Source organism: Miniopterus natalensis, chromosome 6 (assembly GCF_054644295.1).
Source record: "Miniopterus natalensis isolate mMinNat1 chromosome 6, mMinNat1.hap1, whole genome shotgun sequence".
NCBI lineage: Eukaryota > Metazoa > Chordata > Mammalia > Chiroptera > Miniopteridae > Miniopterus > Miniopterus natalensis.
The window spans coordinates 42,872,194-42,889,408 of NC_142086.1; the positions used below are offsets into that span (position 1 = coordinate 42,872,194).

At 44.4% G+C, this 17,215-nt stretch overlaps 1 protein-coding gene across 1 annotated transcript in view; it reads right to left on the reverse strand.

Annotated features, from left to right (window-relative positions):
* Nucleotides 1-2,188: 2,188 nt before the first annotated feature.
* Nucleotides 2,189-17,215, reverse strand: part of FSTL1 (follistatin like 1) — a 50,498-nt gene continuing 35,471 nt past the window's right edge. Inside the window, exons 5-11 of the mRNA XM_087818178.1 lie at nt 16,543-16,575; nt 15,121-15,251; nt 10,104-10,222; nt 8,668-8,780; nt 8,251-8,361; nt 5,881-5,957; nt 2,189-4,807 (exon numbers count right to left, since the gene is read on the reverse strand). Coding sequence (XP_087674304.1) covers nt 4,763-4,807; nt 5,881-5,957; nt 8,251-8,361; nt 8,668-8,780; nt 10,104-10,222; nt 15,121-15,251; nt 16,543-16,575 — 629 coding nt within the window. The 3' untranslated portion in view covers nt 2,189-4,762. The remainder of the gene's footprint in view (nt 4,808-5,880; nt 5,958-8,250; nt 8,362-8,667; nt 8,781-10,103; nt 10,223-15,120; nt 15,252-16,542; nt 16,576-17,215) is intronic.

The window sequence follows — 17,215 nt, forward strand, 5'->3', positions numbered from 1 at the left end:
TCTGTGAGTCCATTTCTGTTTTGTTTGTTCACTTATTTTGTTCCTTAGATTCCACATGTAAGTGAAATCATATGACTTATTTCACTTAGCATAATACCCTCTAGCTCCATCCATGTTGTTGCAAATGGTAAGATTTCATTCTTTTTTATGACCGAGTAATAGTCCCTTGTGTATATGTACCACATCTCCTTTATTCACTCACCTGTTGATGGGAACTTGGGTTGCTTCCATATCTAGGCTACTCTAAATAATGCACTGAACACTGGGGTGGATGTGATGATCTTTAAAATAAAGGGGAACATTGTGGCAAAGTAGAATGAATATGAGAGGGACCCAGGTTTGAATCCTGCTCTATTCCTTGCTAGTTGTATGGTCTTAGGTAAGTTCCTTAAACTTTACGGACTGTATATTCCTTATATGTAAAATATCTTTTCACAGGGCCATGGAACTGTTACAGACCAGTAAGGAAAAGACTAATAATTAATAGAAAACCGAGTAAAGGGGATGAAAGGAAAGGATAAGGAATAGTAATTCGTGCGAAGATGCTCATCTCACAAAGTGAATAATAAATATATTTTAAAAATAAAGCAACGAGTTATTATTTTTCCTCTATTAGAGGCCTAGAAGTTTTAAGACACAGTGCCTGCAAAATGTAGTAGGGAAATTGACACACTCAGTTTATGCAATTTTGGTGTGAATGTAACTGGGTACAACCTCTTGGAAGGACAATGGCAATTATAAATTTATAAATGTATACATTCTCTAAGAGGAAGAATTTTTTTCATTGTATTTTCTTTGATACAACTTGGATTTTTTCCCCTATATGCATATATTACTTTTTCAGTAAGAAATAAGTGTTAAATACTTTTTAAAAATGAACTCCTATTGAGGAAGACCTTCTCATTAGGGCACCAAAATGCTTCCTGTGTTGCATCATGGAATGGCTCTCAGTAGCAGTAGCCCAGGGTTTCTTTCTTAGTGTCCCACAGCCATCCAGGTTTACTCCAGGGCCCTGAGGGAATCTTACGTCCATCTACTTCTTCATATTCTTTTTCTTTCCTTCTCTGTCCTTGCTCTTATTTCAGAAATAATTCAAGAAGGACCGATGGGATCTTAACACAAGTGCTCCAAAACTAAAGCTAATTATTTATACCAATTTGCACAGTTCATAATATTACATTTTGGTTATAGAAAACTTACCTTTTGGATTATGCTTCTTTCAGGCTATTTTAACTTATTTTTACTTCCTGAACACATGTACTGTAATAGCAGGAAAAGTGTTCTTGGAGCCTGGCAGAAGGTGGGGTGAGGCCAGCCAGTATTTAAAAGTGGTTGTGGACAAGGTACCTTTTATACTGGGTTTAAGATCCCTGAGAATGAAAATTCAAATCAAACTGTGATTAATGAGATTGGTAACCTGTAACCATAACATAACCAGCGATAGCCTTTTAATATTTGATAAGCATTTGAGTAATACCATAAATCCATTCAAGGTGATCTGGCTATAATTTTAGAGAAGCAAGATTTCTACACACGACTAAAATTAAGCAAGCATAAACCTCATCAACCATAATGAGCTCTTTTGGAAGGTGGTCTTGTTGGGGTGGGGAGCACATGATGCCTATAATCACTGGGACAGGGAAATGAAAAGCAAGTGTTGGTCATGTGTCAAGACGGAGCAGAACAGAGGGTCTTAAACAGCCAACATTCAGTCCACTTGGAAATGTTTATCCCTATGGATACTGTGTCTATCAGGTAAAAGCCACTAAGGTCATCCAGCCAGACTCTCGCATACTCCCTGTGCCACCTGCCCAGGTTTATTTGGCTTCTCGTACAGGTTTACCTGCAGCCAGCCTCACCTGATGCCATTCCAGTCTCAAAGGACCCATTCGGGCTTCAGGAGTCATTTAGTTTAATCTCTTCTCAATACACCAATGCTGCCAGACTTCTTACCACTTCCCACCCGACCCACCACCCATCATTCTTTTAAACTTTCCCTGAGTAAGTTTTCTCTCCCAGCTACAGTTCCAAGTATTAGGAAAAAATTCTTCAGGCCTCTTTTAAGGCTCCTGAAACCCAAATTTATTTTTATGAGGTAAGTATGTTCTCATAACTTTATTTGGAGAGAAAGGAAACCAATACAATTGTTATTTTTAATTTCTTTATTTATCAAGAATACCAAAAAAAAAAAAAAAAAAAAGAAATCAGGAGTTACAAAAACAAGTTAAATGCAATATGGAAGCCTACTAAATACAAATGCATTTCACAGACACATAGGCAACGGAAACCTGTTCAAATTGCTTCTTGAGATTTGACTGTTTAAAAACATAAGTGTAAAGGAAAGACATTCAACTGGTTCACGTGGATTTATTGGCAGGTGGAGGAGCCCTGCTTTCCAAAAACAGTGATGGAGTCCAGAGTCATGGCTTGTGAGGTTTCCATGGACACTGGATCTTAACAGATGCTGTAATTAATATGTTTATAAGACCATGTACACAGAGAAAGCCCAAGGAAGCTTGCAGACTAAGCCCTGTGCATTTAGAGAGCTGGAGGAACTGAACTTGATTTAATCCTGACTATTTGCTCCATGCAAGACTCCCCAAACTAGGCTATTTAGCAGCTTTCCACGAATGGTCATCAGATCATGTGATTCAATGGTGCAGACAATAGCTCCCCTATTTACAGAAGGAATGCAGATTTGCTCTTGGGAATTCAGTGTTGCAGGGTAGGGTAAGTCTGGGATGGCAACCATTGTCCTAAATGTAACTGGGAAGGAGACACTCTGGTTCCTTGCTTTACAAACTGGCTCTCCTGCTCTCACTCCTGTGGTGTCCAAGTGCTGGCAGACTCCATCAAGCCGTGCGGCTGGGGTTCCCCAAGCACTTGGACAGGGAGGTGCATTTCAGGCTGCACAAGAGGGTTCCAAGGGAACTTTTAAGTGGGATGGTAGATAAAAGCTCAGAATTCTAAACAAAGTGGAATGTTCTCCTTGCAAAGGAAAGGAAGTTGTTTAGAAAAAATTCCATTTCTTCTCCGGTACAACTTTCTCAGAGCTGCCTGTGCAGTACATGATTTCCCTCCAATGGTCTGTAACCTGCCTTTTGAAAATTAGATCTCATGTCAAGTTTTTAATCTTTGTTATTCTTAATGCTTGTTAAATATGGTACTGAGTGGGGTTAATACCTACACAGGCCAAAAGACACAGGAAGGACCGACTTCTTACCAATCACACTTTTAAGATTAAATTTCCACTTTCCCCCTCTTTTGACACGTGGGAACCTCCTCTTGTCCTCATCTAAATGGTAAGCCCGCTGTTTCCAAGGTTAAAGAGGAAACACAGAAGTGCAGACACAGTGGAGAGGTTCTCTTTCCCACTCTTTCCCAGGGCAGGGTTTACCCGAGAGGGCTCTGCATCACAGCACAGCCTGTGCGGCCACTCAGACTGAGGTCGGATTTGGTCATCTTGTTTGTGGCTGTCTGAATCTTCTTGTTATAACAAATTTTCATTTATCCTAAGAAGAAGGAAAATCACAGGGACCTGGCTCCTCTGAAACCAGAGACTTTACAAGTTATGAAATCGAAAGGTCAATGCATTCCTGCCTGCGCGCTGAGAAACAGGCCCAGAAATAGGAAGAGCCAGGACCAAAGTCACTCTCCTAGTTCGTGGTGGATCAACGAGCATATTGATAGGCTGGGATATCTAACCCTTGCTTGGCTGCACTTGTCTCCATCCTTTGAAATACTGATTTGCGTGAATTTAAAATAACTGAAAACAAATTAGCTCTTGGAGCTTGAAAGCTTTGTATGGAGACACTTCTCTTCCCCTGGCTTCTGTCTGAGGCACCCGCTGCTCCTCGGGCCAACTGTGGAGCCACTGGAAGCCAGGGGCATGAACTCTGGGCTGCAGCTACTATGCAGCAGGGTGGGAAGCCTGGGTTAGAGTGATCCCTGCACCAGGAAGAACCCTGAACTCCTTCACCTCTGAAATGGTAGGACTACTGAAAAATAATTACAAAAGCTTAATTTCTAGTCAAAATAAAATATTAAAGAACAACAACAATAATATAATGATCATTGAAAAACAAAGTCAACTTGCCAAAAAAAGTTTTACAGAAAAATAGCACCTTTGGTAAAAAGTATTTTAAAAATTTGGTTAGGGGCTGAGAGTCCACAAGTATCTGTATCATTTGGGTGCACCCTCCCAGACACTCCATCAAGTTTGAGGGTCACTGGGTAATGCGTAAGACAGCTGTGTATCGAGAGGCAATGGCTGGGGCCACGAGGAGAAGCAAAGCTGCTGGAGTCTGTTACGCTGACGGCAACAGAAAGGGCTGGAAGCAGAGTGCGTGCTCCACTGAGCTGCCCAAACCCCTCCTCTAGGGATAGTCGGCTGAGTTCTCTCTGGCACTGCCTGCCCTCCCTGCAGCGTGCTTATAGCTGTGGTAGACTCAGAAGTGGTTCACATCTGGGTCTGCTCCTCTCCCAACCCTGATGCAGTTTCCTTACTTGCCTCCAACCCCTGAGCCCCATTTTACAGTTTCTCTCAACTCACTCCTAGCAATGAAGGCTATGGCCTTTCCCCTCCTAGCCAGCCACTCTCTTTTCCTTTATTGCAAAACAAATAGACAAAATAAAATTTGTTGCTATACAAGCAAATACTGGTGATTTGGCAATTGTAGCAGACACTTGTGTATACTGAACTCAGCGCTGAAGTGGAGGAGACGGTGCCGGGCTCTGGACACCTTTCCTAGATGCCTCCTCACTACATCTCTTTGGTACTCACTCTCTTGGACTTTTCAGCTGTTTCCTTCAAGAGCAAGAGAAAAATAAGTGTTATGAAATATAAAAAAAATCACTGGCATTTATCTAGGCTGCTGAGATATGGAAAAACAGAAGGATGGGAGATTCTGCTTTGGTTCAAAAAACTAACATCATGTTTCTATACTATTAGTGACAATCACGACAAACTGCATATAAAATCAATAAATATGAACAATTAGTATTAACAATTCTTTATTTTCAAGTCAAATATTTCATCTTAATAGTTTCGTAGTTCTTGTGACTTATATTCGTTAAAAACTTCTCCGAGAGAGAAGGCTTGAATTACCAGACCCAGTCTACGGACAGGTGGTCTAAGGTGCAATATCGTTTGTTAAGACTCTGTGGTAAACTGTGGAAATACAGGCCCGGGAGTCCAGCATACCCATGTTTTTTCTCTAGGCCCTTAGAAAAATATGTCAGTGGATCACTATTCTGCTAAGAACCTTTTCCCTAAGAAGGCCTTCAACTTGACATAGAACCTGAACAGAATTCATACTATCTTCTCAAGTTTCCAGGAAGCAGAACCTCAAAGTCTCCTGTTTGTCAATCCCAGGCTGTTTTCTAGCCAGCTCAGCATTTAACTTAAATCTTTTCTGCTTTAGTCCAAATCCACTAATTTCATGCTCATTGAGAGACAACTATATACCAAGCTCTGTGCTAAATACAGGGATGCAATGGTAAGCAAGCCATATAGCTTGGCCTTCAGGAATTCATGTCTTCAGGTCTAGGCACTGGTTGTGACAGAAAACAGTAAACTTCTTTAGTCCTTGTTCATTTGTAAACCACTTGCACCCCATTTGCAAATCACCAACTGGCTGATTCTTACTTATAAAGCAATTTATCAAGTTGTAATCTATATCTGCTAGGACCTGTGGGACTCTGCAAGGACATCATCAGGGAACTGTATCATGGTTTGATAGTATAGGCGTATCATTCAAGATCTACTGTATTAAACAGAGTGCATCTTTTTGGTCTCCTGTGACATTAGCCAGTGTCTGAATGATGGAAGGGACTGGTGGCAGCAGAGATACCTGAATCAGCATGGAGGCTGCAACTCACCTGGTGCTTTTGGAGCTCCTGGACATATCTGGTCATCTCCTCCTCTCTCTGGGTCTGGGCCCCCTTCTGATTCTTCCCTGCAAGAAGAACCAAAGCTCAGAGCAGAGTTGGCTGAGGGAAGCCAGTTAGGGATCCCGCTGGCATCTACTTTCTAGGTTCTTAATTTCATCTCCCATTTAATCTGTGAAGAGGTGAATTAGCCTCGTTCCTCTGACACACCCAAAGTAACACACTGAAAACAAAGCAATCTACTCCCATTCTCCTCCGGCCTCTCTCCCTAGTGTCTTCAACTGCTCCAGCACATCCATTCTAGGAACCAGCCTTGCAGAAGGAGCTACAGAGAAAATCTGGATCCTGACTCAAGTTCTTCTGGGGCAATGATTCTCTGTTTTTCACAGAACATTTCAAAATACAATTGCTTAGACTGTACCTCCAGAGACTGATTTAACTGTTGTGAGGCAGGGGCCTGGGCATAGGGTTCTGTAAAGTTCTTGAGGTGGTTCTGATGTGCAGCCAGGGCTGATCACCACACCTACAGTGTTTACCAAACTTGCACAGTGAGAAAAAAATCACAGAATACATCTTAAAAACACAGGTTTCCAAGCTGCTCTTCTGCAGATTCAGACTCAGTAGGTTTGGGATGGAGCCCAGCAAGCTGTACGTTTATTGAGAATAGTGCTTGTTGTTAGGAAACACTGCTCCACCTCGGCTTCCTGACTTGAGCATCTAGCTGCCCCCATGGCAGTTTACCTTGGCTCTGGCTCCAGCTGGCTTCACTCTTGGTGCCCCTTCTTTTCTACACCATTGGGATTTAGGATCCAACTTTCAGGTATTGACCTAAAAATCCCTTGGTTGCCGCCTCTACAATGTCCTTTCAGATCTATGGTCCATACACCAAGATGTGCTAAGGCCCCTGGGGCACCACCATGGAAAGTGCTTCTTACACCCACATACGGCTCTGAACCTGGACCATCCAGAGAGGAAAAACAAGTCAGCTGCTGTGGAAATGGGCACAGTCCCAGTGGGGCAATCATTTGGATTATGTCTGAAGTCTGTGATGGGGTGATTATCCAGATGATCATAAACCAGCTGTTCACCAACTGCCCCATCTTAGAAATGGACGGCTACCATTACTAAGACCAGGAGCAGTTAGGTGTGGAAAGCTATTGCGGGGAGTTTTGGGAAGACAAGTACAGAAGGCTTCCTGGTTGAGGCAGTCTGGGTACTCTTCTGAGATGTTCTCTCTTGGCTTCAGTAGTTACTGTGTGCTTGGCTTGGCTACCCTAGCTCTGATTTGGCCTCCAGCGACTTCTAGCCATTTCTGGTCTTTAAATAGCCTCTTTGTGCTCTTTCACTTGTCTCTGGAGTTAGGCCTCCTGCACTGAGAAGAGACTTAGTTCTGGGGAGTGGGAAACGAGGGATCCCCTGGGTAGCACTGAGTTCCATTTGTACTGTTGGTATTGTCTGGGCTTTTTATCTAGAAAAATCTCTTCCTAGGTCCTTGACCTCTGTCTCCAGTTATCAGATCCCAGGAGCAGCCTGCTTTTTCTCGTCTCAGTTAGCTGTTTAAGATAATTTTTGGTTCACTACATCTGGTGTAAATTTGGGGTTTGATTCCTTCCAACTGACCTTTCTTCCCAGAGCAAATGTAACCTGGCTCCACCCTTCTCTGTCTCACCTCCACTCTGAATGGTGCCTGATTTTTCCCAGGGCTCGGCTTTAATCATTGTAGCTCAGGAGCTTGATGGGACCCTAGTGGTTCCAACATACCCTTTGGCTTCTGCGCTGGCCTCCCAAACTCTCTCTGACATCTCTATATCCCCAACCCACCCTCAACTTTCTCTTTTTCAAGGAATATCTAATTCTGTTAGTTCAAAGAAGGTTACAAACATTCTTCCTTTTTTTGCTGAGAACAGTTGGTGAGGAGGAGTATTTTAATCTTCCAAACACCTGAGTCTTTTAGATTGAGGATTCCCTAAGCTGTCATAAGGGTTAAGTGGGTTACTAGGTAAAGTGCTTAGAAGCTGCCTGGCATACTGTGCTCATTAAGTTAGCATTTGCTTTCATTATTATGGTCACTATTTCAATCTCATATCAACATTGGATCTTGCCCTGGGTCTTGAACCTCTTTTGTTCCAAGCCTCTGGAGTGATTTTCAAACTTTCCGTGTCTGGGGTAAGCGCTTTGTCCTCAACGCTGCCTTGGGGGAGCTCCAATACGGCGAGTTTGAGCCTGTCACTTGCTGCGCGGGTTCCTTGCTCCAGCTGCCACCGGAGGCTTCTCCACCATCCCCACCCTGCCGCTCATGGTGATTTCGTGAAGGAAGCTCTGCCCCTGTTGTTCCTCCCCGCCGCCCAAGGCACAGCTCACCGTCACAGGTCATGGCTGTGCAGACCCAGTTTCCGCAGGCGCAGACGCAGCGGTTGCAGTCCACCTCGGTCTCAGCTCCATCTGCGTACATCTCATCCTCCAGGGCACACTCTGTTGGGAGAAGCGGGGGCAATAGTTTAGGGTGAAGGTGGAACACAGAGTCTTGATGACAGTCTGTGCACCTTACCCTTTCCCCACACAGCACCTGCCTGTCCCTCAAAGGCACCACATCTGAGCAAATGCTACCATTAGCCAAAGGTTTTTGGACCTGAACATCACCATGGAGATGATGGGCTGCAGCCCACCTAGAATCGTGGAAGGGACTTTTCTTAGCAAGCTCTAGAGAGTGCCATCAATCTTGGCCCCCTCGGAATGCTCCCAATCCCTGTAACTCCCTGTTTCTTAGGTGCAGCGTACTCTTCTCCGGAGGGTTGAAGGATGGGTTGAGGCACTTGAGGAACTCTTGGAAGCTGAGTTTCCAGTCAGCATTTTCATCAGACAGTTCAATGAGAGCATCGATACAGAGTCCTCTGTAACAAAACACACAAGTGTGTCAGCCAGACCTCAGCTTCACTCCTGAAGAAAGAAAAGTATCAGGACCATGTACACCTGGGCCCCCACAGGAGGCCAAGAAGGTGACTGTCAATTGAGGAAGTTTCTCTCTACACTGACCTCCCACCACCATCAACCACCCTGACTCTTGTAAGCACCCAGCCTTCAGCTCGTTATACCGAATGTCAGATCACTCAAATGTTCCTCCCCAAGGCAACCAAAATTTCCTGAATGGTTCTGTCCAATTTTGATTGACAAATGTTTCATTGCCTGCACACCTTCCACCAGTAACTGCCTTTCCCTATAGTATAAGTGTCAAGCCAACCAAACTAGGAAAATCAAAAGAGAAGAGAGAGAGGAATAGGTGATATGAAAGGAATATGTGATTTAAAAGAATGTGGAGCTCAGGAAAGCATCACCACTCTAGAATGAGATCTCCCAGAAGTTTCATAGAATCCCAGCTCCCTCACTCTCCCTGTGGCTTGCATTTGAGCCCTGGCTCAGTCACTTCTTACCCAAATGGCCTTGAGCTAGTTATTCAACCTTTCTGTGCCTGTTTTCTCGTCTGTAAAATGGAGACAAGGAGTCTTCCTTCACTGGTATGTTATGAGGATCAAACATTGAACTCGTAAAATATAGTCTAATTTTAGGTTATCAAAATATGAAGGATTTTCAAATATTATACTTTGGCCATAGACTATTATTAAGAAGGAATCTTTCTAGAATCTGGGATTCATGCTTTGTATTTCTTTTGAACGAAGTGGTGCTTAAACTATTTTTAATTCTTACCAACGTATTGGAACCACACCAGGAGCTTCTTAGGGATCCATTTTTACTACTATTTGCTTTGGAGTAAAACCAGAAAAGGAAAGAGACACACTCACATTTGTAACAATTAAGGTTCTCTAGATGAAATAGCACCGATTATCTTGAAAATCAGAACTAAGCTACGGTTAAATAAAACATTAAAGTAATTCCTTCAGAAAATTAACTATTAAAACATTACCCACAGCACTCAGAAACAACTTTGCTCTGATGTACCCTTGATCACTTACTTTAAAATTACATGCTTCTATTCACTGCAAGTTCTAGCCAAAAACAATAACCATTTGATCAGATACCAGTGGTGCTCAGTATATTAGTTCATAATGTTCACAGAATAGAACAGGACAGAATTCCTATTTTGCTTTTTACTTTGCATCAACACTGGGGGCTCCTTTGCAGGTACGAAAGGGTTCAAATCCCCTCTCCTATCCAGCCTTCCCCTCATAGACCCCTCCCTGCCCCCTCACTCCACTCACCTAAGCAGCTTGTTGTTCTCCTGGTCTGCATAGATGGTGATGTTGATGGCGGTTTCATTCTGCTCCACAAATTTCAGGAATTCACTGGAGTCCAGGCGAGAGTCGCCGTTATCAAAATTCTAGAAAGGGGATAAAGGGATCTTTCAGGAACATTTTGTAGAATCTAGTTGCAGCATTCCCCACTCAGCTTGACCTACCTCTGGTTCACCTTGTTCTTGACACGTTCCAACCAACCCTGCCCTGGCTTAGCCTCAAAGGGTTACAACACTTTGAGTCCTCGAATCCCTGGGCGCCCAGCAAAGGAGCCTGAGCCCCAAGATGAGAGGGTGAAAGTGCCTGAGCAGAGGCCACCGAGGGCCTTTCAAACCCAGACCCTGCTTGGGAGGGCAGCCTGAGCACAGCCTGTGGTGCCCAAGAAGCCTAGGGGATTGAGAGACTGCAGTCTTGATGGCACCCTGGGTTCAGGCCAGCCACACCACATTCTCAAACCCTAACGAACATGGGATAACAAAGCTGTGAGTCAGAATTTCTGAGGCAGAGCCCAGGATATGTATTTCTTTTTTCTTAAAAAAAATTTTTTTTATATATCTTTATTGACTTCAGAGAGGGCAGCAGAGGGAGAGAGAGATAGAAACACCAATGATGAGAGAGTCATTGGGGATCGAGCCTGCAACCTGGGCATGTGCCCTGGCCGGGAATCGAACCCCGATCTCCTGGATCCTAGGTCCATGCTCAACCGCTGAGCCACGCCCGGCTGGGCCAAGAAGTGTATTTCTAACACGATGCTTGGGAACCATGACACAGTGGCCCTCAGAGCTCACAGGACCATTTCTTACTGCCTGATTTCTAGCTTCCCTGGCCTGCTCAGTGCTTAACGTTCACACTGATACCCCTAACTGACCACATCACTGAGGAGTCAAAAGAAAAGGCCTGCATTAAGAACCTGCTGGCGGAGGTGGTGCAAAATCCCCCACCCCTCTGTCCTGTGCTGTGGGCCTCACTACAGATGTGAGCACAAGTCCTCAGCTTACCCAGGGCAGGCTGTTCTCGTGACCCAGCTGACACCCCATGAGCACAAGGTGAGGCTGTAGAGAGCTCAGGCACTGTCCCCACTTCGTCAAGATGCTAAACCAACACCTTTTATTCAGGCCCTAGCTGCGCGAGGAGCTTGTGAATTTCAAGGCTCAGATCAAATTCCAAGTTGGACACTAAACAGTTCCAATGGAAAAATTTTTTCTTTCAAAATTCTTCCCTTAGGTTGTCTTACACTGCTGCTCTGGGAAGTAATGAGCACCCTCATGCTACCTTCGAGGTGGATTCCCAGATGGTGTAAGGAATTCTGGAAGAAAAATCTGTCCAGGTTTCTAGGTAGAAGGTAAAGATACAGCCATCAACTCTCCTTCCATAACTTCATGGTCACATGTATTCCACTCTAAGGCTGTAAATCTCTCCGGGGCATGTATGATGACAGGAATGTGTGAGATAACCATGACGGCCCTTGTTTAGTACTGATTTATCATTCTTGTCTTAATTCCCAGGAAGAGGTCTCAGATGTTCTGTAGTCACTGTACATTCACCCCGAGGAAACTTCCCTAAGCATTCACCTTGTGAGGTCTTGATTAATTAACGGAGAGAAATGAGATAAGGTTGGCCAAGTGCCATTCTTAGCAGCATAGGACTTTCTTGAGTCCAAATGTTGCAAGTACTGGATAGACTGGAGCAACTCTTACAGATCCCAACCCCATCAGGGCCTGAATACAGACCAAGTGTGGGGAGAGTAGCAGTCCAGCAATGGCTGTGCACCCAGAGGGCACCAAGGGCACCTGGAATCTGGCGACTACAGCCCAGGCAGCTCTCAAAGGCAGTGCTGAGCACACTCACTGCACATTCTGTGGGACCAGATCCCAGGCCTGAAGCTGAGGGAGGTGCCAGCCTGCCTGCACTCATCTCCTGAGGGTTTCCCCAAGCCAGGTCTGTATGTGGCATCCACAGGAAAACAGATCTAAAAGCCCCCAAAACAGGTTGGAATCCCTAGGGGGCCTGCATGAACTTGGACCATGAACCAACTTAATTCACTCGGCCTCTATTCAACCAACCAGTTACAAAGGCACAGTACCTCTTTATACCTGCATTTCCCAGCTCTATAGCTGAGATAACCACCTTTTTCTTCTATGTAACCATTGGGTTGTGGAAAAGCAGGAAAGTGTGTTATGAGATCCATGTTTGGGGTTTATTGCAAGTTTGGAGGTTGTTGAAAGGAGATGGGCTAGGCCAGGCATTCACTCCGGCACAGCAGCTGGGGGATGGAGAACTCGATACTGCGTAAGGGAGAGAAGAAGGCTGGATCCAGTTTCAGCCTGACCACCAGGAGTCTGCCGCCCAGAGCCCAGGCGGGGTGCGTGACATGGCCAGGAAAGGCTCTCTCTTCACCTCTTCTCACGCTTTCACCTACGAAATAATGACTGAATCCCTAGTTGAGGTGAGAGTCTGGTTTTGGTCTTATCCGCGTTCTGATTAGATTTGCTTTTCAACTAACTTTGCTATAAGGAATGCCAGCTGGGCTAGAGGGCGATTCACTGGTGCAGAAACAGTCTCTGTTCGATACCAGATCACTTATCAGCAGGCAACTGTTTGCCTAGTGAGAGGGAGTCTCCTTTTGGAGGCTGCACGCCCAGGTCTCAGATAATCATCAAGAAGTAGATGTCGAAGGACAGGTAAAGAGCTTCCCAGACAAGAAAAAGCTAAAGGAGTTCACCACCACCAAACCAGTGTTACATGAAATGTTAAAGGGTCTTCTTTAAGAAGAAGAAGGAAAGATTTAAAGTATGAACAATAAAAGGGCAATAAAAACATCTATTAACAATTGAATCTAAAAAAACAAAATAAATGAACAAGCAGAAGAGAAACAGACTCATAGATACAGAGAACATGTTGCCAGTTGCCAGATGGGAGGGGGGTTGAGAGGATGAGTGAAGAAGGTGAAGGGAGTAAGAAGCACAAATTTTTTTGTTACAGAATAGTCATGGGGATGTAAAGTACAGCATAGGGAATATAGTCAATACTATTCTAATAACTATGTATGGTGTCAGATGGGTGCGAGATTTATTGGGATTATCACTTAGTAAGTTATATAATGTCTGATCACTGGGTTGCACACCTGAAACTAATATATTATTGTATGTCAACTGTAATTGAAAAATAAAAAATAATTTAAAGTAAAAAAAGTAGATAGTGAAGCTCTTATTTGCTCAGAAGACACTGCCAGAGTGTCTGGGAAGAGCTAGCATTGTGTGTGTCAGTCACGATCAAGCTTCCTTGGTTGGCAGTGAGAATGCTCTATAGTAAAGTTACTTTCTCAAGAGGACTTGTAGGTTTCTGACAGGAGCCTGTTACTGTCAGAAGAGGTGGAGCTGTGTCAAGGGAGGTGTGGAGCCCAGGTACTTGGGAATCAAACTAATACCAGGTGTGAGTGATGCCCGAGGCAGGTTGCCAGTGACGAGATCCCAAGGGCCTCTTGGAAAGAGTGTCCAGAGGCCCCACAACTCCCGTGCCGTAATGACCTGGCAGGTGCCTCTCACTGGGCTTTTGAAAAACTATTTTCTTTAAGTTATTTCTGCTCCTAACTCTCCTGGTTCTACAGTACGATGTTTTTTTTTTTTCTGTAAATGAGTAGCCCTTTGCTCCACCAAGGGCTCCATAGTGTGGAAGGGGTTGAAACAGAGGACAGAGTGAGAAGGGCTGTGCTTCAACGTCCAGGTGTGATCTCAAACACTTGGAATCCAGAGAGATATACTTTGTGCCATAGAGGAGAGAACCACCTAACGACAATAACACAAGCAAACTCTTAAATTACCAGATATCCTATCTTAAGCCAACTTAGTATGTGGGGTCCATAATGTCATTTAGAAAAAGGAATCCTTAGACTGGACTGATGCTGACCACATTTGGTGACCACAGAGCTCCCAAGAAGTCCCTCATGTGTCCGGGGTTGTTCCCAAGTCCTGGGTAGTTAGGTCCTGGGACAGAGAGGCTCTGGAGGCACATAAGGCCATGTATGTCTGGGCATGAGAGCATCCAAGGGCATGCACCCAGAGATGTGTGTCTATAAGTTAGGGGGCTTTTGTGCTTATGTGGGAATGTGGGTAACTGAATGTGTGTGTCAGTAAGTAGGATGTGTCTCTGTGTGGCATGTGCAATTCTGTAAGTGGATGTGTGCGTGAAGGGTGTGTGTATGCACATGTGTGTGCCCATGGGTATGTGCACTTGCTTTTGCATGTGGTTCGTTTAGCTCTGAGAGTGACGTACGTATCTGCGCATCTGTGTTCTTGTCCATCAGCTGGAATTACACCCTTAACTGCTCTTCCAACAGCTATCTCAAGCTCTCTGACAGATCTCAGACATGGTAGCCCCACTTGTTGCTAAGTGCTATGTCTTCCCTCATTTTCCTTTTTGAAGCAGCATCTCTCCTGTCCCCATTGGGAACAACCTGTCCCTTTAACTAAATATGAAGAGAGTAGCAATATCTAGGTTCATGAAGGATCCTGGACCTCTGAAATGACAATCCATCAACTCTTCTCAGATTAGAGTTGCTCTGCAGGCCATGGATGGTCATTAATGACTTAGAGAAATGTCAAACTGGGTGGCAGAGTGGCTGAAGAGGCTTGGGCCTGAGTGAAATCAGAAGGTATTTTGTATTGGCAGCTAGTTCTATAAAGTGTCATGTGGGGTAGTGGGGATGGAGCCTGGCCATAGTTTTCATGGATAAGCTTTCCAACACCTTTGTGGCTTTAACTGCCCAAATGGAGCAACACGTGTGTTAGATCCTAAAGGCTATACTGCTGGACTCCCACTGGTCAAGCTGGTCAGAAGGCAACTGTTGCTGCTCTATGGAATGATCTATGATGAGGAAACACATAAGGACCCTCCGCAGGTTTGTGTTTCTTTGGGGTCTGGTCATGGGAGAGGGAGTCTCCCTTTCTCTAGGGCTGACCAGTCTCTTACCCCAACTCTGGATTACCTTAAAGTATTTGTCCAGGATTTCACTGTAGTTGCTGCCTTTAGAGAACCAGCCGTCTGGAATGATTTCTGCTTCCAGCCACTGGATGATGCGACGCCGAAGCTCATCGCGGTTGGATTGATAGCAAACAACTGCAGAACATGGGGAGAGGTCAGCTGAGCAGTGAGCACCCCAGTGTCACCCAGCACCCACTACGTGGAAGTCTCATGCCTGGGGCTGTGAGCACATGGTCTCATTGAAGATCCACAGCACTCAAGGAAACAGGATGACCATGCACACGTTACAGAGGAGTCAACCAAGGGCACACACTGCAAAGTGTCTAACCCAGGATTCAAGCTCACATCTCTAAAAAAATTCTAAAGATCAAGAATATTGAAACAAAGAGACTATGTTGCATGGGTGAGAGAAAAAAAAGTAGAGTAGCGAAATAACTTTAGGAAGCTCAGGGGGCGGGGGAATCAATCAGTCAACAGCACAGCTCTCTTGGCCTAAAGATAAGCTGAAATAAGAAATGAATAAAGGAGAGCGTGGTAGCTCTTTATGCCACCGGGTTTCTGATTCTCTATAGCTTTTCCCTCTCTCACCAACTGGGTCTATCAAAACTTTCTCCCACCTAACATTTTATACTGACTGCATTAGCCTTATACACAACAGCAAATGAGGTCAAGGAAAGGCCGTGTTGAAGTCAGGCTCTGGACAGCTGCGTAAGCCACATGGAAACAACAGGTGGGGCTGAGAGTTGGGTGGGTGGGGAAGCAGAGGAGTTAAAGACTTGGTGAAAGGGAATTCCTGGAAGACAATACACGTTAGGATGTGAAAAGGGCACCAAGCCAGTGAGTGAAAATCTGGGCACCTTTCCCCACTCTGTCACTTTTTAGCTGTGCGATTTGGGGAAATTCACTTGGCCTCTCTGAGCCTCAATCTCCTCATCTATAAGATAATTACAATAAAATCTACCTCACAAGGTTATTGAGAAGATTAAGAAAAAGTATATGCTAAAGGGGTCTGTAACTATCAATTGTGGTGAAATTTTACTTTTTATTTGTAGAAAATCACAGAAGAAATTTTACTGGCATTTCAAATTATTCCCTTTCAAGGAAAGTTCTGCCTTCTGATTCTGCTCATACCCTGACGTCAGTATGAAGGACTCAGTGGCTTTTTTGCCCTTATAGTTCAATCATTACTCAGCAAAAATGCAAAATGCAACCAACATTCTGACCCAACCAGATGCTTCAAATGACAAACACAAAGAATGCAGTTTTGCAGCTTTTCTGAGCTATGTCAAAGAGCAATGAGCTGTGGGTCGCAGGGCTGACACAGAGATGATGTTGTGGTCTTTGGCAGGGATTGTGGAACGTGAAATTTCCACCATGAAAAGAATTTCCTCCCTAAGATGCACACTATAGAAAAACAGGCACTCACCTGGGCTGGCAGATGGACTTACAGATTTCTTCTCTGTAAGACAAAAGGAGAAAATGCATAATGCAAAGTGAAGAAAAAAGAAAATTTCTGTATATTACTAGGATTAAAATGGCCCCACATTAAGAGGCCACTTGTAACCTTTTCATCATTTTGTCTTAAAGCCCTTGTTTCTATTCCTTCTTCCAGGACCCAAGTTTAAGGGTCTTTTCTTACCTGCTTTGTTAGACATTTTGGGGCCACTGAGTTCCCTCCTGGTCTCACACCTCATCCTGGATGGGGGGGTCATTAGGAAATTGAGAATTCATATGAAATCACTATGGACATGGAAATGGAATGGAGACCAACATGTGGGAAATGGCTTCTTGTTTCTCTAGGGAAGTTCAAGGCCAAGAAAGGCTAGGCAGGGGGGCTAATGTCTAATTAGCAACAAGCATGGGACCCCTTCCCTCTTATCCTAATGGCAATGGTTTGAGTGTAAAATAGAGGAAATATAATACTACCAGGGCTGAGAAGTACCCACATTTTAAAAGCATAGGAAAAGTGAAATTTACCTGCTTTTGAAAAAGACGCAGAATTCATTTAAACGCTTCCTTATTATTATTGTTTACTGATGTGGTCCCCTATCCACTATCCAGCTGCAGACAGAGCTGGAAGCCCTCCTGGGCATCTGATG